Genomic DNA, 22,047 nt, shown 5'->3' with positions numbered 1-22,047 from the left:
GACCTAATACGGTATATATGGGGTCAGTAAATTCCATATGGGGTGAGAGCGAAGCTCGAATCCCCATATGGAATTTACTGACCCCATATATACCGTATTACGTCACTAGCACACTATGTAACGAATTTATCTTACCGACTATCTTAACGTGTGAAATTTAGACTAGTGACCTATCAAAATGAGCAAGTCTTCAATACCGTTATCATTTAGAAACTACTTCCATTGAAGTTCAAAAACAGATACCAACAATAACAACTTGTTAGGTTTAAATGTGTTTTATAAATTTATTTCAATCTTCATCGTCAATTTCTACGTCTGTTGAAACCTTTAAGATTGTTTCTCAGTACCGTTTTGTTTTTATAAAGGGACGTAACACCACTACTAACCGTGTATGAAATAAGCTCCGCCTCCCTACTAACCTAATATGGAATATACACGGTATCCACATGGACGCTTTTAACCAATCATATTCCTAGAAATGTATAGGAGGTAAGATAATATCGGATACAGGTTGTATTACGGCAATGTAATGTCTTCGGTCTGTTAATAAAGGAAATTTTACAACAGCTTTTTGGACATGAAGTGCCAGTCCTAAAGAGATTTGTCTCATTGATCGTACACCTGGTCCAATTTTAAAAATAATCTGTTAATTTTTTGGTTTTTTTTTAATATCACCATACAAGACTTGATAGCATATTAGTGGAACTTTTAGAATTTAACTTCCACTAAGTTTCTTCAGTCCTAAATGTTTACCCTTTAATTGAAATATTTGAAAATTGAAATTGTTCATTAATTGTACATTTCTATTTGCTCAGTCTAGTGTTATATGTATCGGTTTGTAGAATTCTGATTGTCTTTTCGCACTTTTTTGTTTGCTTGCCATCGTTTTGTTGGTTTCTTTTAAATTTATGATTTTGGTTGCCCCTTTGTTATTTTTTTCCTTTTTTCTACACTAAGGCTTGTGGAAGACAACCCTCAGGTATAGTATAGGACTAAACATAAGTTAACACATCTATAGTCAAGTCATACTTGCCAACCTCTGACAATGAGAAATCATGTCATGACATGACATGACATGACATGTCAAAAAGCGTGTGAAAACACGTGACGTAGATGCAGACTTTTTAATATGAACAATGTTCATAATTTCACATTATACAAATTTGTTAATATAAAAAACAATATTCTACTATAAACTTTTATTGTATTCAACAGTGGTCTGTTTTGCTGCTTTTAAAGCAACACCACTAAGTACAAATTCAAAACAACTGCCAGTTTGGTTACATTTACTTGATAACAAGGCACACAATATATCATTGTCAAGTTCTGATCAGAATTCAGTGTGAATTTCTTTATAATTGAAAATGCTCTCTCACAGTCAGAATTTATATTGGCTGAACTATAATAGCTCTATCAAGCTTTGAAAGAGTGTCATAACGTTTTTTTGCCATCTAAAATGTCATCTATTATCTCTGCCATTACTCCCAACAAACTATATATGTTGCTATTGCCTGGTCAAAACTAGGTAGTTTATCAGAAGACAGCTGGTACTATGAGAACTGATCCAACAGTTCCGTGATATTTCCATCCTCTATGGCCTGTGGAAATCTGTTGGCTAGATTTAATACTGAAAAAGAAAAATATTTCATTATTTGATTACCATTAAACACGTTAAATGCTTAATCAAATAGCTATATTGTAGTTCTCCTCTCACATGTATTGTTATGATTGCAACATAGGGTGTACAATGCGTTACTCGTCCCTCGATCATTTGTAATCGAACTCCCAAATATAATTTATAAATCTCAGTGAATCTTAGACGTACACATCGACATCGTTTTTACTTAACAATCGGCTCTTTAGACGACAGTACAGGTCCTGAAAGCGACCTCTTTCTGTGGACATTTCCCCTACGTAAATTTGAAAGAAAGAAAGTCACAAAATCGTAAAAACTAATCACAAACTACTTACCTTAAGTGCTTTTTGCTGTTCGTCCATATAGAAAAATAAACAATTACTTCGAAATTTTCGGCATTTATCGTCTTATAATGAAAAAACCCGAGAATCGTGATATCACTAACGACCAAAAAATCAAAACAACGAAAAAGCGTGTAATTGCGTGTAAAGTGGTGAAAAGCGTGTACACGCCAAGTGACAAAATCCTCGCGTGTAAACCGTTGAAAAAGCGTGTATTACACGCGAATATCATGTCAGTTGGCAACTATGGACGTTTTTTGTTAAAGGTAAATCCACAAAAATCGCATCAGACACAAGATATACTTTATAAATGTTTTTATTATTTTTTCATTTACGATATACTAAGCTTAGATTCTAGATTATGCAGTTATGCAGTTTTTAGACCTCGTGTCGACACCTTTAAACAAACAAAATATAAATGTGCAATTAAAATATTTATCAGAAACTGCATAAAAAAAAAAGAGTGGATACGGAAAAAATAATTTGAATTATTTGCAAATTGATAATATACCAACTTGACTGTCAAGTTGGTATATTATCAATTTGCAAATAATTCAAATTATTTTTTCCGTATCCACTCTTTTTTTTTTATGCAGTTTCTGATAAATATTTTAATTGCACATTTACACGCAATTAACGAATGTGCAATAAAAACATTTATAAAGTATATCTTGTGTCTGATGCGATTTTTGTGGATTTACCTTTAACAAAAAACGTCAACCTAATTAGCCTTTAAAAGACTAGTATTTATGAATACGTATACGAACGTAAAAGCTATACATAAAAAATACATACATGACAGAATAATAAAAAAGTGCCAATTCAGATAAGTACCATAAATATTTTCAAGCATATATCATTTATAGGGAGAAATCTTCTGTAAAAAGGGAGTATGTTAATTGAGAACCAGTTGACAGTAACGAGAAGAAGAAGAGAAGAAAGCGAACAGTAACACTCGTCAAATGAAAGCGTTAGGCAATATGAATTCTTGTCAAATCTGCAGAATGACAAGGCTATCAAGCTTAAGCAGTAGTTAGTTATCCTATGCTTGCAACTAAATATCATAAATATTCTCTGTAAATTTACTGTTCACACAATTATAAATCATTCGAAACACTTATATTGTTCTACTCTTAGGCATAGATTTTATTAACCAGATTTGTCACAAATTTTGGGACTTTTTGTTCATTTGTTTTCAACTTTATAACGGGTTTGAATTTCCAACTGTGTTAGTTTAAGTGTCACTGAAAAGACTTATGCATAAACGTAAAGTTCGTTCTTTGTATAAAAATGACAATTTGAGATCAGAGCTTTAGTAGTAAAAAGTGTATTTATAATAATTCAATCAGCATGGGAATATGTCAGTGGTCATCAGTCAAACCAATAAGAATAGTATTCGTGATTAGTAATAAACAGTTTTATAGCGATACTCAAGCTTAGGCTGGTCTAAAAGCGTGACTGATCAATCCACGAAAGAGTGATTGAACTCCCACAAGAAAGATACAATACTGAATACGAGATAATAAGAAGGACACTAACCATGAGAAAGAAAAACATCATATGTGGAATTAATGCTAAAGCATAAGACATGTAGTACAATTCTCACCAAACAGTTGTCACACATTATTTTGGTACTTAATTTTCTATTTCAAACTGTCTTATTATATCGATTTCTATTGTGTACATTTCGTATGCAGCATGCATATTTTATTTATTCAATTGTAACGATCTCGAAATTCGCTATGACTTTAAATGTCCGAAATATTTGTTAACATTTGAAACATGTTAGATTATAAATTTTTATTTGTCAATAACCTTTTAAACTCTAAGCTTATGCAAACATCTTACAAGTTCGTTATGCAACTTTTATTCGGTCATATCAAATACACATATAATTCAATTGATTGATGGATTGATCACCTATCGTAATTCTCTTTGACGAATTAAATCACTTAATTATATAATTTCTGTTTACAACATGACCCCAACAAACTGTGTTGTTATAGCAACTTTATTTGGTATTTAAAGAAAGATAAATTTATATTCAGGGACTCCGTTTGGATATGCCAACGAGAGCACATGAACTGCGTTCGGATTTTCCATCGCAATCATATATATTGTTTTTGGCTTAAAATAACTAATTTGTAACACTGATATTTTATATTTGGACTTTATTAAATGAATTTGGACTTTACCAATTTGTTTATGTTTATTGTATTGAACTGCCGACTTGTGTGTGAATAAAGAGCTAGTACCCCGCATTGTGAATCATTCCCAAAGACGGAATCCCACTCAAAGCCATCTAGGCAGTTTTATTGAGAAAAGTGTAACGAAATACTTTCTCATAAGTTGGTGGAGTATCGAATCGATCTGAGGAACCTCTTGCAATACAACAAGCGAGTGGCATAGTAGGTTCGGGCGCCTACTCTTTGTAATAATGGACTATTTATATCAAATATCAAGACCAAGATGTTCACATTACATGCACACGTCGGTATGCTGCTGGAATGTTAAACCGTGGCAACCCTACCGAGAATTTCAGAAATTGAGGTCTGTGGAATATGGAAATACGTCAAAATCGAAGGAACATAAACAATCTAGAGATCGTCGTCATAAATCTAAAGCACAGAAACTTCGGGATATGAAGCGACTTGATCAATATCGACAACAAAAAGAAATTGTAAACGAATTACCGTTTTCTTCGATAACCAATAGTGATCTAGATAAATCAGTTCCAAAATGTGATACTAAAACAGAACAGATGAACAAGTTAAAAAGAGAAAATGAGGATTTGAAGAAGACAATATTGGTATTGACACCTGCAAACGGGAATATTACAGGAAACATCCTTGGCACTGATTCAAATTCAGATAACCAAAAATTAGAACTCGAAAGACTTTCAATTGCACTACAACATCACAAAGATATCGTTGATCAGTATATAGTGTATGCTTTAGACATGGAGGATTTAACTTCAAGCTTAAAGGATGAAAATGAAATATTAAAACAAAATCAAGGAAACCTTTCTTCGTTGGGACATTTGTCTTTCCAAAATCAGCAACTCCAAAATGACCTACAAAGTGTAACAGCGGAACTGAATAAAGCTATTCGAGATACAAACTTTTGGAAAGATAATGCATTCCGGGAAAGTAAGCAGTGTAGTGATAAGTACACAGAAATATATGAACTTGAACAAGAAATAAAACAACTAAAAAGTGACAAGTGTGGATTAACTAATGAACTCGCTACGTGGAAAATAACAAGATACAAATGATACAACAGAAACTATAAAGCCGAAGAAGTAACAACCATCAGCATTTTCACCCGAGACAAGGACGATATCCACGATATTGAACTCTTAGTGAACATTTCATTTTACTATTACTCATTCAATGACTCAAATTTATAAATTCGGGACGAATTTTCTTGAAAAAGGGAATAGTTGTCACACATTATTTTGGTACTTAATTTTCTATTTCAAACTGTCTTATTATATCGATTTCTATTGTGTACATTTCGTATGCAGCATGCATATTTTATTTATTCAATTGTAACGATCTCGAAATTCGCTATGACTTTAAATGTCCGAAATATTTGTTAACATTTGAAACATGTTAGATTATAAATTTTTATTTGTCAATAACCTTTTAAACTCTAAGCTTATGCAAATATCTTACAAGTTCGTTATGCAACTTTTATTCGGTCATATCAAATACACATATAATTCAATTGATTGATGGATTGATCACCTATCGTAATTCTCTTTGACGAATTAAATCACTTAATTATATAATTTCTGTTTACAACATGACCCCAACAAACTGTGTTGTTATAGCAACTTTATTTGGTATTTAAAGAAAGATAAATTTATATTCAGGGACTCCGTTTGGATATGCCAACGAGAGCACATGAACTGCGTTCGGATTTTCCATCGCAATCATATATATTGTTTTTGGCTTAAAATAACTAATTTGTAACACTGATATTTTATATTTGGACTTTATTAAATGAATTTGGACTTTACCAATTTGTTTATGTTTATTGTATTGAACTGCCGACTTGTGTGTGAATAAAGAGCTAGTACCCCGCATTGTGAATCATTCCCAAAGACGGAATCCCACTCAAAGCCATTCCGGCAATATTTATTAGGGAAAGTGATAAATACTTTCTCATACTAAATCAAAATATTTCTATTAACGGAAATTCACCATAAACTAAGTAAAGGAAATATCTGCCAAGCGTTTAAATGCACGTCTAGCCATCGTCCGAGTTTTAACATTATCTGTTTCTCATGATTATTTACCACGATTTTTAAACAAGAAGATATGTTTATAACAGTCTGCTTCGAATATTTATGTTTAATAATCATGCAGTACCATATGCTCTCAATGTTTTTTTTTATATTCAAAAGTGGTTTTTGCTAGATTGTGTTTGGTTTGGGAAATGTAAAGTAAATAAGGTATGAAATGATTGCAAATCAGAGCAGTGTCTGCATTGCTATGGTTTTGTTGTTTGCCAAATCTATGAACTTATAAATATTTCAGATTTACTTTGAAATATATTTCTACTGTGCATTTTAACAGTCCTTGGTATTCTAAACGAAAACCTACTGAATTAGACTTATCACCGGGTTGTACTAACATGAGCAACACGACGGGTGCCACATGTGGAGCTGGATCTGCCTACCCTTCCGGAGCACCTGAGATCATCCCCAGTTTTTGGTGGTGTTCGTGTTGTTCGGTCTTTAGTTTTTCTATGTTATGTTTTATGTACTATTGTTTGTCTGTTTGTCTTTTTCCCCTTTTTTTTGCCATGGCGTTGTCAGTTTATTTTCGACTTATGAGTTTTAATCTCACTTTGATATCTTTCGCCTCTCTTTTATGTAGGTCCTTGCGTATTTATTTATCTTTGTCAGTTCTAGCTTTTGGTCCTGAGTGGTTCTAGTGAAAGTAAATGCAAAAATGCGTATAGATTACAAACTGAAATAAAATTGAGAATGGAAATGGGGAATGTGTCAAAGAGACAACAACCCGACCAAAGAGCAGAAAACAGCTGAAGGCCACCAATGGCTCTTCAACACAGCGATAAAATTGTATGTTTGCTAAAATTATATTAACGTTACCAATAATCATCATAGCGATCGGCAAGGACATCAGAACTCCAGAAAACACCGTCACAGGCCCTGGAAATATATGATATATATCGTTTAGTTAAATCTTTTGTTCGTGATCGTGTTTGTTTAAAAGTAACATGTAACCGTTGCTTTTGCTGTAACGTCTCAGTACTCAAATTGCGTCGAGTATCGTATTTGCACCCATTTTCCAAAACAGTAGCGGAAATATTACCGCTTTTCTGAGGGGCTTAACAATATTTATTTTTATAATACGCCATTATGCACGCCTTTTAACAACGCTATATATATTTAAATATACACAAAGCGGTCACATTATAGGTCAACAGATGAAGTATTAAATGAAAAGGTAAAATCTACAGAAACGTCTCATGCGACGTCCACTACAAATCAGCAATTTTAATATGTCATAGGCATTCATTTCTCATAAATTGAATAGAAAGCATGGACTATTGTCAAATTGCTCTAAAAATGTTGAGAAATAAAACATCATATCAGTTATTTGGTTTTAACGGATGTGATGTTATGTATCATGTGTGTAAATTAGATACTCTTCATTACAGAATTTCTTTTCGTTTGGAGGGGATATCAAATAGATATAAGAAGATGTGGTATGAGTGCCAATGAGACAACTGTCCATCCAAGTCACAATAAAGGAACCTTTTTTTCTATGATTCAATATGGATTTAATTCTAAATTTGAGGAACAACAAAAATAATGTATCCTTGCAATATGTGAATTTCCATGGCCTTCTGTCTGTAAATCTATCTTATAGAAATAAAGAAAATATTTTGTTGTACTTAAAAACATTTGAATAAAGGTGATTTATGTGGTGTAAATAACAATGAAAATGCAAAACAATAATTGAAATATAATGACACCTTAGAGATCTTCAACTATCGCTGAATAGTCCTATCATTTGTCAAGCTCAAAGTTGCAAAATGAATAAAAAAATAGGATGTCATTATTTGTAAGTGTTTATTTAGAATTAAATACTAGAATATTTGCATACTGGCATTAGAGTTTGCATACTGAAACAGCCAGCAGCATATATAAACTTTATTTCTATTTGTCATAAGAACACCTGAACTTAAAATCTAGTTAGTTTAACCGAATTGTCACAAGGATATTATTTATTTTAAAATTAAATATCATTTCAACATATAAATCAGATCCTCATGAGTGTACATGAAATATTTGACACTGGACGTTAGGCAGACAACCATCAATCAATATTAATCAGATATATCGATGTAACGAAAGTGCCATTTTTTTATTTACAAAAAACTAAATAATTGTTATATAAGAAAATATAAAACAGCATACGAAATGACAGTAGAAAATATCATATGAAAAAAAAAAAAAATTCTAAATATCACATATTAAATCGAAGACCTTTAAGTATTGTTGATTTTCTTAGACGTCGAATTTCCTGGAATCAAGCAAATTAGCAGAACATAAATGGATTAAAAAAATACAACTAAGTGCACCAAACATTTACAATAAAAGTCGTCCTGGTGTAGGCGGTCACAGTAAGAAAGTCATTTATAATTCATGTAATACGTATTAAAATGTGATATTATAATATAATTATGAACCGCCAAATACAAATTTAAAATAAAACATATAAGATAATTACCATAAAAGTTGGAAACAGCTTGAAACCTTTTCAGACCAGACAATTTCGAAATCATAAAAGACATGTCTTCATGCAATCACAACAAAGTGATCATGATCATAAGTACAAGAAGTTCGACCACTACAAAGAACATGCCTCCCTTACTGGTATCTGTTCTGAAACATGGATTTCCCGTGGACAATGCGACAATAGCTTATGACAGAACAGTGGACTAATAGACTATTTTCATATAACCGACTTTTGACTCCGGATTATATAATTTGTCGACTGGTTACCTTGGACATCATGGTACCAAGTCAGGTAAGAGCAAGCTAAAGAAGTAAAACCAAGCTTTCAATCGGTACAATTTTGGGGGAAAATTACCTGGTTAATATTTTTTTTCACTACAAAATACTACTGTAAACTTTCCCCTCAAATTACACCGATTATATGTTTGATTTTAATTATTTTGGTTGCTCTTACTTGACCGAGTACCATGATGTCCAAGGTAACCAGTCGACAAATTATATAATCCGGAGTCAAAAGTCGGTAATATGAAAATAGTCTATTGATTCTTTAGTCTTCGATAAATGATTTTGATATTAGTTGTTATTGGCTGTAAACTAGCTGTCAGTAACTGCGAATACTCTCAGATCTGTGCTTTGTGTCTTTATTTGTTGTAGGGATGTATAAATACCCTGCCAAGTCCGGCCTGTGTTTTTGTTTCTTGTTTTTTTCTGCTTTGACTCGATCTGATGAGTTAAGCCCTTTTCAACTGATTTTTATAGTTTGTTTATATGTTGTACTGTTACATCAATGTCCCAGGTTAGGGGAGGGATGGGCGTCGCTAACATGTTTAACCCCTCCATATTCTGTGTGTGCCTGTCCCAAGTCGTGAGCCTGTAATTCAGTGGTTGAAGATTGTTGCTGTATATCATATTTGTATTTCGTTCATTGTGTTTTTACATAAATCAGGTCGTTAGCTTTCTCGTTTGAATTGTTTTACATTTGTCATACGGGGCTTTTTGTAGCTGACTATGCAGTATGGGGTTTTGGTCATTGTTGAAGGCCGTACGGTGACCTATAGTTGTTATTTTGCGGAGATTTGTCTCATTGACAGTTATACCACATCTTCTTACTTTTATATGCACAGCTTTCCTGTACACTTTATATAATAGTTTAGTTTCGAGTTTGGTAGAGTTTTTAATAATAAAATTAAAGGGTGTTAGCGAAGTTTCCGACTATACGTTTATTTATGTGTTTTTGTATGTGCTTTAAGATACTCAATTTTACCTTTGTAAGAAAATAACATTAACAGATGAATATTTTTTTGTAATAAGGATTTCTGCATTTTCGAACAAATCTAATTTTCACCATGTCATTATTATGAATTAGGACTCGATAAAGCAGATAAAATTAGATATAATAATACACATAAACATGATATATAACAAACCTGTCGTCAATAATTATCACCTTAAATGTGTTAATATTATCATATATTTGTTGTACGTACATGTTCCACAAACTATTAAAAAGGCACGTTGTATGAAATCACATGTTCCGTCTGCCTCAACCATGGCCTCACACAAATTACTCATAAGGTTAAAAGAAAAGTCAGGTTCCGACGTGTCTTTCCATAACACAACACTCCCATAATTTGAAGGTTTTTCGCTCACTATACTATGCTGAAATTCGAAAAACATAGTTTTTATTGGCAAAAGTTATCAGTATGATTGAACGAAAAGCAATAATGATAAAAATGTAAAACTCATTTTACATGACTTGACTTAAAATACAAGTAGGTAATATGAATAGAAGGCAACAGAAGGAACACATGTTAAAAACTCGAAAATCAATTTTGAATTTACAAACCAAGAGAGACAAAAAACCAGAGTGAATCGCATGAACTCTATACGGGATCAGACTGGATGTGTCGACTGGGTAATGCAATTGTCACTAGACGTAAAACAAACGGTCAATCAATGTGAAATGTTTTTCAGTGAACGTTATCCAATCAATGAATCAATGTAAAATATGTGTCACGAGAGTTTGTGACAACAGTCAATCAATCAACCCAATCATGTCAGCAAAGATGGAAAGACCTCCATCACAATTGTTTTTTTTTAAATTATGAATAACCATTTGAACAATTTTGAAAGGAAAAAAAATGTATGATTATACAGATCCTGTTGACAAAATATGTTTTCCTTTAGTGTCAAGAAATCCTAGCTCAAAATTCCGTATACTACCTACTATTTTCATCGTATTTGATTTCAACAAATTGTTTAATTGGCCTATGTCGGTTAGAACATGGTCATGTAGTGAATGGTGGAATAAAGTATCAAATTGAATGTAATTGACTCGCAAGGTATTAGAAGCATTTCAACGGAACTAGGTTATTTCTTTGTTTTCCACCCTTCCTAACGGTCCCGGTCCCGTGTATTTATTAGAGGAACTGGTTCCAGCCCTGCCTGCTAGTGGGATAGGTTACATTTTACCTTCATTTCTTTTTTTCTGTATATTTTTCTGAGTTTTGTTTGTATTGTCGTCTTTAAACTTTAATATTTATTTAGACATTTATATTGTATTTATTCGACTGGTGATTTTCAATTATCCACTTGTTTTGTTTTTACCTTTTTAAGATAACTAATCAATTTCAAGGTAAATAGTCTCGAGATATTTCCTTGAACTATTTATTGCGTTTGTTTTCTCGGATACAAATGTCCGATATAGTGATTTGAAGTAATGAACAAATTGCAACTGATGAGAAATCAATCAATATAATTGCTTCCAAAAGAGTATTACTAACAGCTTAAATTTGAAAAATCACGATACATTGATTCTAAATCCACCGATTTAGCAAATCAGTTTAAAAACAAAATAAGTTATTACCCATTAAGCAAAAGACATTGATTACATACGTTTATTAATGGAGGTCGTACGTTGACCTTCAGTAATCTGTTGTATTGTATCATCTTTCTTTGACATACCATTCCCATCGTACATGTAGTAAAACATGTATGAAGACAATGCACGTGCATGTCATTTGAATATTAAACAAATTAGTAGATAAAAGATGAAAAAATGTTGAGCTATACATAATCCGAGCATGCACGTGAACTGTACAATGTAGAGACTTTCTAAGCACACTGAAGACCAAAGTATATACTGTTGACCGTACTAAGTCGACATTTATAGTGGATTTTTTTCTACAGGGATTGACGACACTTGTTTTTTTTTTAATAAAATCTTATCCCAACTCAAACGTATAATTCCTACTTAAATCATCATAATGAAATATTAAACAACAAAAATTCTGACATTGATGTCCAGAATGAAAGCGTGTGCTGTCGAAAACTTTAAAATTATTTATTGACGGAACAGGGATCAGACTTCGTTGATTAGTCTTTCCTAATACTGTCAGACAGGCAATAAAACAGTCTTTGCGTCCATTTTAATTAACTCTATAATGTCATTCAATACTACGTTCTGCAATGATAGTCACTGTAGGTTAAGGGTACTTCGAAATAAGACATTTTGTACGGCAAACACGCAGTGACGATACTGCAAATGTAGAGGACAGGAGGGCTATCATTATTTAAGTAAACCCTAAAATACGCGTGTCTCTGTTTGTGCTGTAAGCTTGCTCATGTTCGTATATCTTTTATACGTGTATTAAAAATGCTTGGCAACAAAAGTGAAGCACAAGGCAAAAAAAGAACACAAAAGTCGGAGAAAAATCGACAATACCATCATTGTAAAAATCGTAACACCGACAAAATCAAAGCTTATTTTGAAAAGGTATTTTCTATGCTTTATGTTAATTAAGTCTTATCCCATTGGTGAGCGCCATTGTAACCATAATGTTTATACATGTATAATCCCGTTTAATGGCGTCTTGTGTATGCATTCTTGTACAGGCAAACTAGTTCTTTAAGTGTTCATGAGTTTGTTTATCTTGACATAACTGTTAGAGTATTTATTTGACTTATAAGTAATGACAGATTTTTTACGGTTATGATCGATATGTTATCTGGGCTTTTTATGCACAAGTATCATAAAATCCTTAGGAATGAATGTAGTTTGTGCGTAGTCGGCCGAGGTGTCACAAGTGGAACAGGAACTACTGTACCCTTTCGGATCACCCGAGGTCTTTACATCCCCAGTTTTTGTTGGGGTTTGTGTAACTCAATCTTTAGTTGTCTGTGTACTACTTTGTGAACTATTGTTTGTCTTCGTGTCGTTTTTCGTTTGACCACGGTGTTGTCTGTTTTTATTAGACATATAGTTTTGATTGCCCCTGGATTCTTCTCCTTTTTTTACACACCAATTAACGCCCCAATTTATGCCATGAAATAATCCATTACCTTAATCAGAAACAAGTAGACTAGTAAAAAACACCTTGGCACAGGTTAAGCCATCTGTACCATATTAAGCATATTAGAGAAACGTGAAACAGTTTCTTAGTGCAAAACGTCATAAAATTATATCCCTATATATAAAAACACGCCCATTTTCCTTTCTTTTTAACATGACATGACCCGTACATTTTGCAGTACCGTGTCAAAAATAACATCAATGTCAATTTTATCATTTCAAAAGAAATATGGCGACAGAACTTTATCAATGTTCCAACGTATATTATAAATATTATTTAAAAAAATGTCAATTTTTGACAAATGGAAAATTAAAAACAAAATGTTGAGAAATAAGTGATTTAATTGCACATGTCAATACTTTAACATCAGTATAAACTAACTTAGTACAAAATATGCAACCTTAAATTGAAGGTTAGTTTGACAACAAGTCTGTAAAAGTGAACATGGTGTACGAAGATGTCCCCTTCGCATCGATTTTTTAAGGCTCTACCATGCTTAAAGATTAGTATTCAGTAAAGGTATTTTTTCTTAAAAAATCTGACAAATTAAATGTATACGGTTTCACTATTTGATTTGCAATTTTAACCACTAGAAAATATTACTAGCCGTTTTTAAAATTTTCACAAATGTCCCCTGCGTAACGATATATGTCCCCTATGAAACGATCTGTGTCCACTTTGCAACGAGTTGGGTCCACTCCGCAATGAAATGTTGCGTAGTGGACCGTTGCGCAGTGGACGTATTTACATGTTAGCAGCCACTGTTGGTACACGCGGTATCTCAGATACATGTTTTTATTATTATTGTCTTAGATAATACATTTTAGTTCATAAACTCCACGTTTTTGATGATTTGAGGTCAACATTTCTGTAAAAAAAAGACCTTGCAAAGTGGACAAGTAAAAAAGTACGCTATCAATAGGACTTGCCAATTGATTCAATGCAGACGAACTATATCATCAGAATCCAAAGATGACCGCAATTTTACTAAATGAAGTTGTATTAATGTGTATTAATGGCAAGTAAAAGGAAAGACTACAATTTAATTTAACTACAATTTAAATAGAAGAATGATTATAATTTTGCCAATTGTTTGTTGTCGTTGCGAAGTGGACATTTCTTTCATGGACGCCACTTAAAATTTACTGGCATAAATCTATTTGAACTTTAATGTTCAGATGTAGCTCTATGACAAAACATTGAAAAAAGCACAAAAAAGATTGGTAAGTTGTATGAAATTTTGAAAATTTGAATAAACTTTCAAATGTTGACAGAGCGTTTTTGCTGTTTTTGAGCCCTTTGGTCAGATATTTTCAGAGAGTCCTTACCACGTGCACAAAGCAGACAAAAGGTGTTGTCGTTGTCTTTAATAAGTACAATTTATAGACTGAGACCAAAAAAATAGAAAAAAAAATATATATAATATGATTTTATCACAAATTTAAGCCGTGAACAGGAAAGTGGACAGTCAGTCATATTTGGAAAAACGCCCATACAGCTTTAATTTGTATGCTGTTCTAATTTGCCTCTTTTGGCCTCGAATTTTCAAAAACATAAGAACTGATAAATGTACTGAATGCAAATTTATCAATTTAAAATACAGCAAAACTATCTTATACCATAACATTAGAAACTCTTTGATATATATGTTTGCCTCTCATCACGGTTCCTGTCGATATACACGCCATCTTGAAATTATTACTTCACACCAGTTAGTTCTGATTGGTTGTTTGACAAATCTATTGGCTCCAATGCGTTATAAGATAGAGAACACGTCAGGAAGGGGATAAGAAAATAAATAAAAGTACAGGTATTGCTATTGGGGATCACATATTGGTGGATAAGAGAGGATTTAAAAAAAAATATACATTTATTAATACGCGTTCCCTTTGGGTAATGTGAATTACTCTTTATATAACCTATATATGCAATGAAACGAAAGCTGACATAAATGTTATGATACTGCGAAGCATCGCATGCCTTTTTGGAAAGATGAACTTTTAAATGCTGATGATCCATCTGATAATTCTTTTTGAATGAAGTATCGAAGATGTGCACGATTTCAACAATACCTCCCCCCCCCCCCCCCAAAAAAAAAAAAAAACAAGAGAAAAAAAGAGAAAAAAAAAAAAGAATTAACATCATGTATTTTTTATTATATCCGGGTAATATACATGTATACATGTACATGTTTACAGTATACACAACTAACACACTATATAGATATATACATGTACTAGTATATAGATATAGATATAGACAACTCTAAATTGAAAACGTTTTCAAACCTATGATTGCGTTAGATAAAAACCGCAATTCTTATACGTGTGCATGCAAAACAAATTTCTTGGTAGATGGGTCTAAATACAGCACAAGCAACATTTTCCAAAAGACTAAAACGTGAAAAAGTATATTTTAACAAAACGCATTTGACTAACAGGTCGAACAACTGATGTTCTTGAACCTTGCTGACTGCAATGGCGATTGCCCAATAAACGTATCACAAGATGTAACAAAATGGATCTTAATTATTAATTGAAAACCAAACAGAAAACAATAAACTTGCGGAAAAGATGGTATACCGCAAACATGAGGTGCACAAATTTGTACACCATATCCGGATTTCGACAATTAATGTCTCTTAAGTGATGTTAGGAATCGAAACGGTATTTGGAAGGCCATATAATTTACCTCAATTTAGGATAGACTCTTGAATTTTGAAGAGTCGAAATAGGATGAACGGATCATATAAACCCGAAGGAAAATATAATACAAGCCCAAACGAAAAAATATAAACAACTCTAAATTGAAAACAACGTTCAAACCTATGATTGCGTTGGATAAAAACCGCAATTTTTATACGTGTGCATGCAAAACAAATTTCTTTGTAGAGAGGTCTAAATACAGCACAAACATATATATATCTTGTATGAAAAAATTGATGAATGAAAAGTAGAAACATTAATTAAGTATTACAATCCTATTTCACTTTGAATTAAACGTTCAATTGATTCGATATTCGTGCAGAATCTATTTATGGTTATACTAAATTAATCCGGTTTCCACGTTTCTTTCATCTTTACGTCATTTTTTGACATAAAGATAAAATTTATGATGGACAGGATAAAGCATTGTTACTCAAGATATTGTTTAGGTGACAATATTAAACTGTAAAGCCAACTAATTAAATTCTTCCTTTTCGATTATAGCTGATGACGTTATTCTTGGTAATCTCGTTGATTTATTGCCTGATATATAACTTTCATTTCTGCATTGTCATTATTATACCAATTTATGAGTATAGATTATAATTTTGATAAAATACTTTATTGAATATTCACGCCTAAATGTCGCTTTTTGAGCAAGAAATAACAGTACTTTGTAGACACATGGCTTACGAATGATCATCATTAGAAAGCCGCAAGACATTCGTGTTGTGACATTTGTTCTGTTGTTTTCAAGTAGTCCGGCTTATATTTTGGTTCAAGTTGGACAACATAGTAGTCATTTTGAAAGGTAATATGCAAGGTATAGAAAGGTCTGCACATGCATGGCATTCATCAATGAGCAAAACACATAACGTATAGTCAGCTAAAAAAGGCCCTTACATAAACAATTGTTAAACAATACAAACGAGAAAGCAGACGGTCTGATTAATGCGCCCAAAAAAATAACGATAAATATGGTAGACGGTAACCAACGACAACTGAATCACAGGCGGCTGTTTTTGAACATGAATATAAAGAATGTGACAGGGCAAAACATGAGGTCTCATCTCCCCTTCCCTTTCTACCATTAATTTTGGTCAGTGGTGTAACTGCACGACTTAAGATTGATTAATAAAAATCACTAGATATAAAAATAAGCAGATGTGGTATGATAGCCAATGAGACAACTCTCCACAAGAGACCAAATGACACAGAAATTAACAACTATTGGTCCTCGTACGGCCTTCAACAATGAGCAAAGCCCATACCGCAGTCAGCTATAAAAGGCCCCGACATATCAAATGTAAAACTATTCAAATGAGAAAGCTAAAGGCTTTATATACAAAATGATGAACAAAAAACAAAAATGATATACTGCAACAAAAGACAACCACTGAAATACAGGCTCCTGACTTGGGACAGGCACATACAGAATGGGGCGGGATTAAACCTGTTAGCGGGCGCCAAACCCACCCCCTAACCCAGGATAGTGGTGTAACAGTACAACATGTGAACAAACTATGAAAATCATTTGAAAAGGGCTTAACTCATCAGATAGATACAAAGCAAAAACACAGAGTGGACGTGGCATGGTACTTATACATACCCACAACAAAAAGACACTATGTACAGATCTAAAAAAAAATATCAATCAGAACATATCCAACATCCATTGGATTTAGTGTAAAGACGTCAAAAACAGTCAGAGAAAAACACGACCTTGTGCAATGCCAAGATACAGGTATCGACAGATTGTAGAGCCATGAATAAAGAATTGATAAGTTTACCCGGATCGTTTCTAAATTTCCGGTCTCGGTAAACAACATCTCCATAAAAATTAGTAGGTGCTATCCCGTTTGAAATATTGAAATAAGTTTTCTACAGGTACAACTAAACTTCAAAATCAAATCTTTATATCTATGGAAGAATTTACTAAAGATTTTTAGTAATTTGTGGTAACGAAATCACATTCCGTGGCCTTGTCATATCTTACAGTGCATGATGTACTGCTAATGTAAAGCCTCCGACGTTGATTAAGAAATAACTTCGCGTACACATGCTCCAATTTTAATACTTTTTCCATGGTAAATCAGACCAATAAACATATTTAAGTAGTTTTTAAGCAAAGTTTGTAGACTTTCGTCATCCGACGGTTTAAACCTCTTACAATACCAAAATCCAAAGGTTTAAGAATAGTTACGGTAACACAAGTCGATAGGTCAAGAGAGGTTAAGTTAAAAGAATACGACGGTCTAAGAGGAATTACGGTAACAAAATTCGACGATTTGGTAGGAGTTTGGGTTACAAAATCCAACAGTTTAAGAAGAGTCATGGCAATTCAGTTCGACGGTTGAAGAAGAGTTACGATAACAAAATCCGACAGTTGAGGATGAGTTACGGTAACAAAATTCGACGGTTTAATAGTAGTTACGGTAACAAAATTTGACGGCTCAATAGGAGATACGGTAACAAAATCCGACAGTTTGAGAGGATCCACGGTAACAAATTTCGACAGTTTAAGAGGAGTAAGGGTAACACAATCCAAAGGTTTAAGAGAAGTTACGATAACGTAATCCGTCAGTTTAGAAGGAGTTACGATAACGCATTCCGACGGTTTAAGAGAAGTCACGGTAACAAATTTCGACGGTTTAATCAACGGTTTAACAGGAGTTAAGGTACAAAATTCGACATTTTAAGAGGAGTTACGGTAACCTGTTTTTAATCTGGTTTAAATGACAATGGAGTCAAATTCTTCGACATTTCACACGCATCGAAAGCTGTCTACGTCTTGTATAACTATGACTCAATACAGCCTTCAAAGAGATAGTCATAGTGCAGAACGATACAGAATATAGTTCACACGTCGACACATGTTTCTGGAATAACCAGCATTATATATGCCCTAGATCAAAATTGTGGATAACTCTAAGACCCAGAATGGGCTTTACTCATTGTTGAAGGCCGTACGGTGACCTATAGTTGTCAATTCCTTTGTCATTTTGTCTCTTGTAGAGAGTTGTCTCATTGGGAATCATACCACTTCTTCTTATTCTTATATCATGGAAATTTTGTCAATCATTTAAAGTTCACAGAGAACAATGCTCTGTTCGCTATTTGATCTGGTATAAAGAATAAACAAGTTTATCTTTCATAACTGATTAAGAGAAAAAGACAACCGATTTCACATTCAAAACTGCCTCTGTCGCATCGTAACAGAGGTTGTGGATTCAATGCCATGACAGGTCAGGCTGAATACTAAAGTCTTGCATATTGGTATTTGCGTTTTATCCGCTAAGCACTCGGAATTCAGTAGTATGGAGGAAGACTGATTAGCTAAGAGTCGTTTAAGTATTTATCCACTACATATACTTAAATTTTCTCAAATTTTCAAATGCTTGGTAAACCTCCCATTTAAAAGTTTGCAAGCTGATCTTTCTCGATTGACTATCGGGGTGGTTGGCATGGTAGAATCGATATATATACAACTTTGTCATTAATGAGTATTGTTTTTATTACAAAGGTGCTGGAAATAATCAAAAAATATTGGAAATGACATAAAAAGAATATTAATTCCCGTAAAATACCATTTTGACAAAAAAACAGCTTGAACGCAAAAAAGAAAAAAACATACTTTATCTCAAATTAACCAATATCTTCCAAAACAAATTATAGCAACACGAAACGTACAGTTATAAATAATAACCTATACCGAATAATTGCATTTATTGCAATATATTACATTTATATTACGAATAATAATAAAAATGATTTCATATCAAATAAATAATTTTGCGATTGACAATGATACATGTACATGATAACTGGACGATATCGATAATAAAATAAGTAGTATTAGCACGTGGGTGTCTCGCGCTAATCGCTTAGAGAGAGTACTACGCAGTATTGACTGCGTCAACGTTCGCTTTTCAACCCTTTATGATTGTGATTAACAAAAGTAATAAACATGTATGAATATTAACACGAAAAGATCATTCGTTGTATTACGCTGCTCAACTTGGCTCCTTTAAACCTGGAAATATGATAATGTTCAGCGACAGACTAGACATAATATGATGTTGCGCAAATAAAAAATGGCAAAAGATCTAATTTACCAAGTGACAACATTCAAATATAAGTTCATAACCTCGATGATATTAATTAAACCTGACAAAGCTGCGTGTTTTGTTTATTGGTTTGGAGTTTAATGGATAATTTTTTGAAGGCAATGAATAACAACATGTTGACACGACTGGTAAAGTAGTATAATAATGACTCCAGTTTTATTGTTCGATCTTTATTTCATTAACTTTCATCGTCTAATTTGTGTCACACGTATGCTTAGCATTGAATATTCCATAGACAAGGCATTCCTCACATTTAATGGTAATAAATGGTAATTTGTTAAATTATACTTGTTTTACGATATTTTGTACACGTTGCAATTTCTCAACCATTACTACTTATTCGTATCGTGAACTGAAAATCGTTAAAAATATGCTCTTTAGCCCATAAACGAGGCTCTGGATAGGATTGGTCAATTCTGTATTCTTTAATTTAAACCCTTTTTCTCTATTCTTATACAATTTGCCGATTACTCTCTATCCTTTATGTTTTTAGAATCCCATTATTTTCTATCCTTTATTTGTTTTGGCTCATTTTTCTATAGAGATGGGCCATTATTCTGTAAACCCAATCCAGACCCCATAAACAGTCTCCACTCATCACCTTGATGTTTCACCCCAACGATGACTAACGTCATGTAATATAGCAGCACTATCGCTTATTTGAAAGTCCAAACTGCTCTGTAAGGATATTATTTGGAGTTGTTTGCTCTTTGTAAGAATAAGTTATGTATAATAAAATTATCCTTGGAATTAACGATACAGACTGGCACACATTCAGTTACTTAACTGTGATCTGAGACCGAGCAGTATACATGGGCTATATCGAGGCGATGGACGAAATGGGTAATACAAAATAAACCTGATGAAATGGGATGAGACAAAAACGGGAAAGAATTTTGACTTCCATAAGGAATTATATGAGAGGTCACTAGGAATCGGTCTTTATAAATTTATAAATGATGCCAGAAGGGGCTTTTGAGAGAGAGAGAGAGAGAGAGAGAGAGAGAGAGAGAGAGAGAGAGAGAGAGAGATATGCGGGAAGCATTATTACCCGATACATCATTTTCCTAATAATGACTTTCTTCGTCAGAACAATTGTTCTTGCGATCTGATTTGAACATTTTTAAAGAGACAATCTGATAGGAATATCGGATGATGATTCTCTTGAATGATATTCTATAAGTGCTCTCTTGAGGACAATGCATCCATAGAAAATGTTTCTTATGAGTAAAATCATGACAATTGTATTCTTATTATAAAGGGCATGAAGGTCTATAATTTCTTAGATAAATATCATCAAGAGCAGAAATGTCAGACCGCTATCTCAAATGCTTAAAATATTTTCTAAAAAAAGAAATAAGGTTACATTTCTCAGTATATAGACATCATTATCGTTTTCCAATTATTTCAATTCGACTTAGAAAAAAACTATATATCAAGATAGCTCTGTGTAAAGTGCAAACACACATCTTATATGTGGATCGTTCATTACAAATTAACTTTTTTTTATCTGTATCTGTGTTATATTTAATACACCTTTCCATTTTCTACTGGTATGCCCCGCCCCCCTTAGCAACACATGGCAACCCAGCATCCTAGGTCAAGCTAATCAACAAAATGGCGGTTATTATGAACATTGAATAATAACAAAGTGAAGAATTTGTTATAACAGATATAAATAAGAGCAATATATTGTTCATATATTTGTTTTTGTGTTAAAGTATGATGAAATAGTTACTCCTGAAGAGTTGAGAGATAAATTTATGACATTTTGAAGAAATTATGTCTATTTATACTGAATGAAAAGAAACAATTAAAATACTTTTGCAAATTTCAAGCTATTAAATTACCCTCATTCCCCAAAAATATAATCTAACAACCAGATATAGAATATAATATTGCATGATTGATAAGATAAATTACAGATTTAATTAAGCATGGCTAATGAATGCTGATAAGTGTGTTTACTGTGTAGAAAAACACAGCATGGGTCAACTTGTAAAACAAGCATCCTTGCTCCAGTAGCTATTAGATTATTTATCAAATAACATTTAACCGGTTTTCTTTTTTAATATCCATAGATAACTTATGATAATTAAAATTCTATC

General features: G+C 32.9%; 1 protein-coding gene across 1 annotated transcript in view; it reads right to left on the bottom strand.

Moving 5' to 3' along the window:
- LOC127716307 (uncharacterized) overlaps window positions 1-22,047 on the bottom strand; it is a 42,081-nt gene that overhangs the window by 1,428 nt on the left and 18,606 nt on the right. Inside the window, exons 2-3 of the mRNA XM_052222478.1 lie at window positions 10,243-10,414; window positions 7,100-7,159 (exon numbers count right to left, since the gene is read on the bottom strand). Coding sequence (XP_052078438.1) covers window positions 7,100-7,159; window positions 10,243-10,414 — 232 coding nt within the window. The remainder of the gene's footprint in view (window positions 1-7,099; window positions 7,160-10,242; window positions 10,415-22,047) is intronic.

Source organism: Mytilus californianus, unplaced genomic scaffold (genome assembly GCF_021869535.1).
Source record: "Mytilus californianus isolate M0D057914Y unplaced genomic scaffold, xbMytCali1.0.p SCAF_9, whole genome shotgun sequence".
In the NCBI taxonomy this organism is placed as follows: domain Eukaryota; kingdom Metazoa; phylum Mollusca; class Bivalvia; order Mytilida; family Mytilidae; genus Mytilus; species Mytilus californianus.
This window is presented reverse-complemented; position numbering and strand designations above follow the sequence as displayed.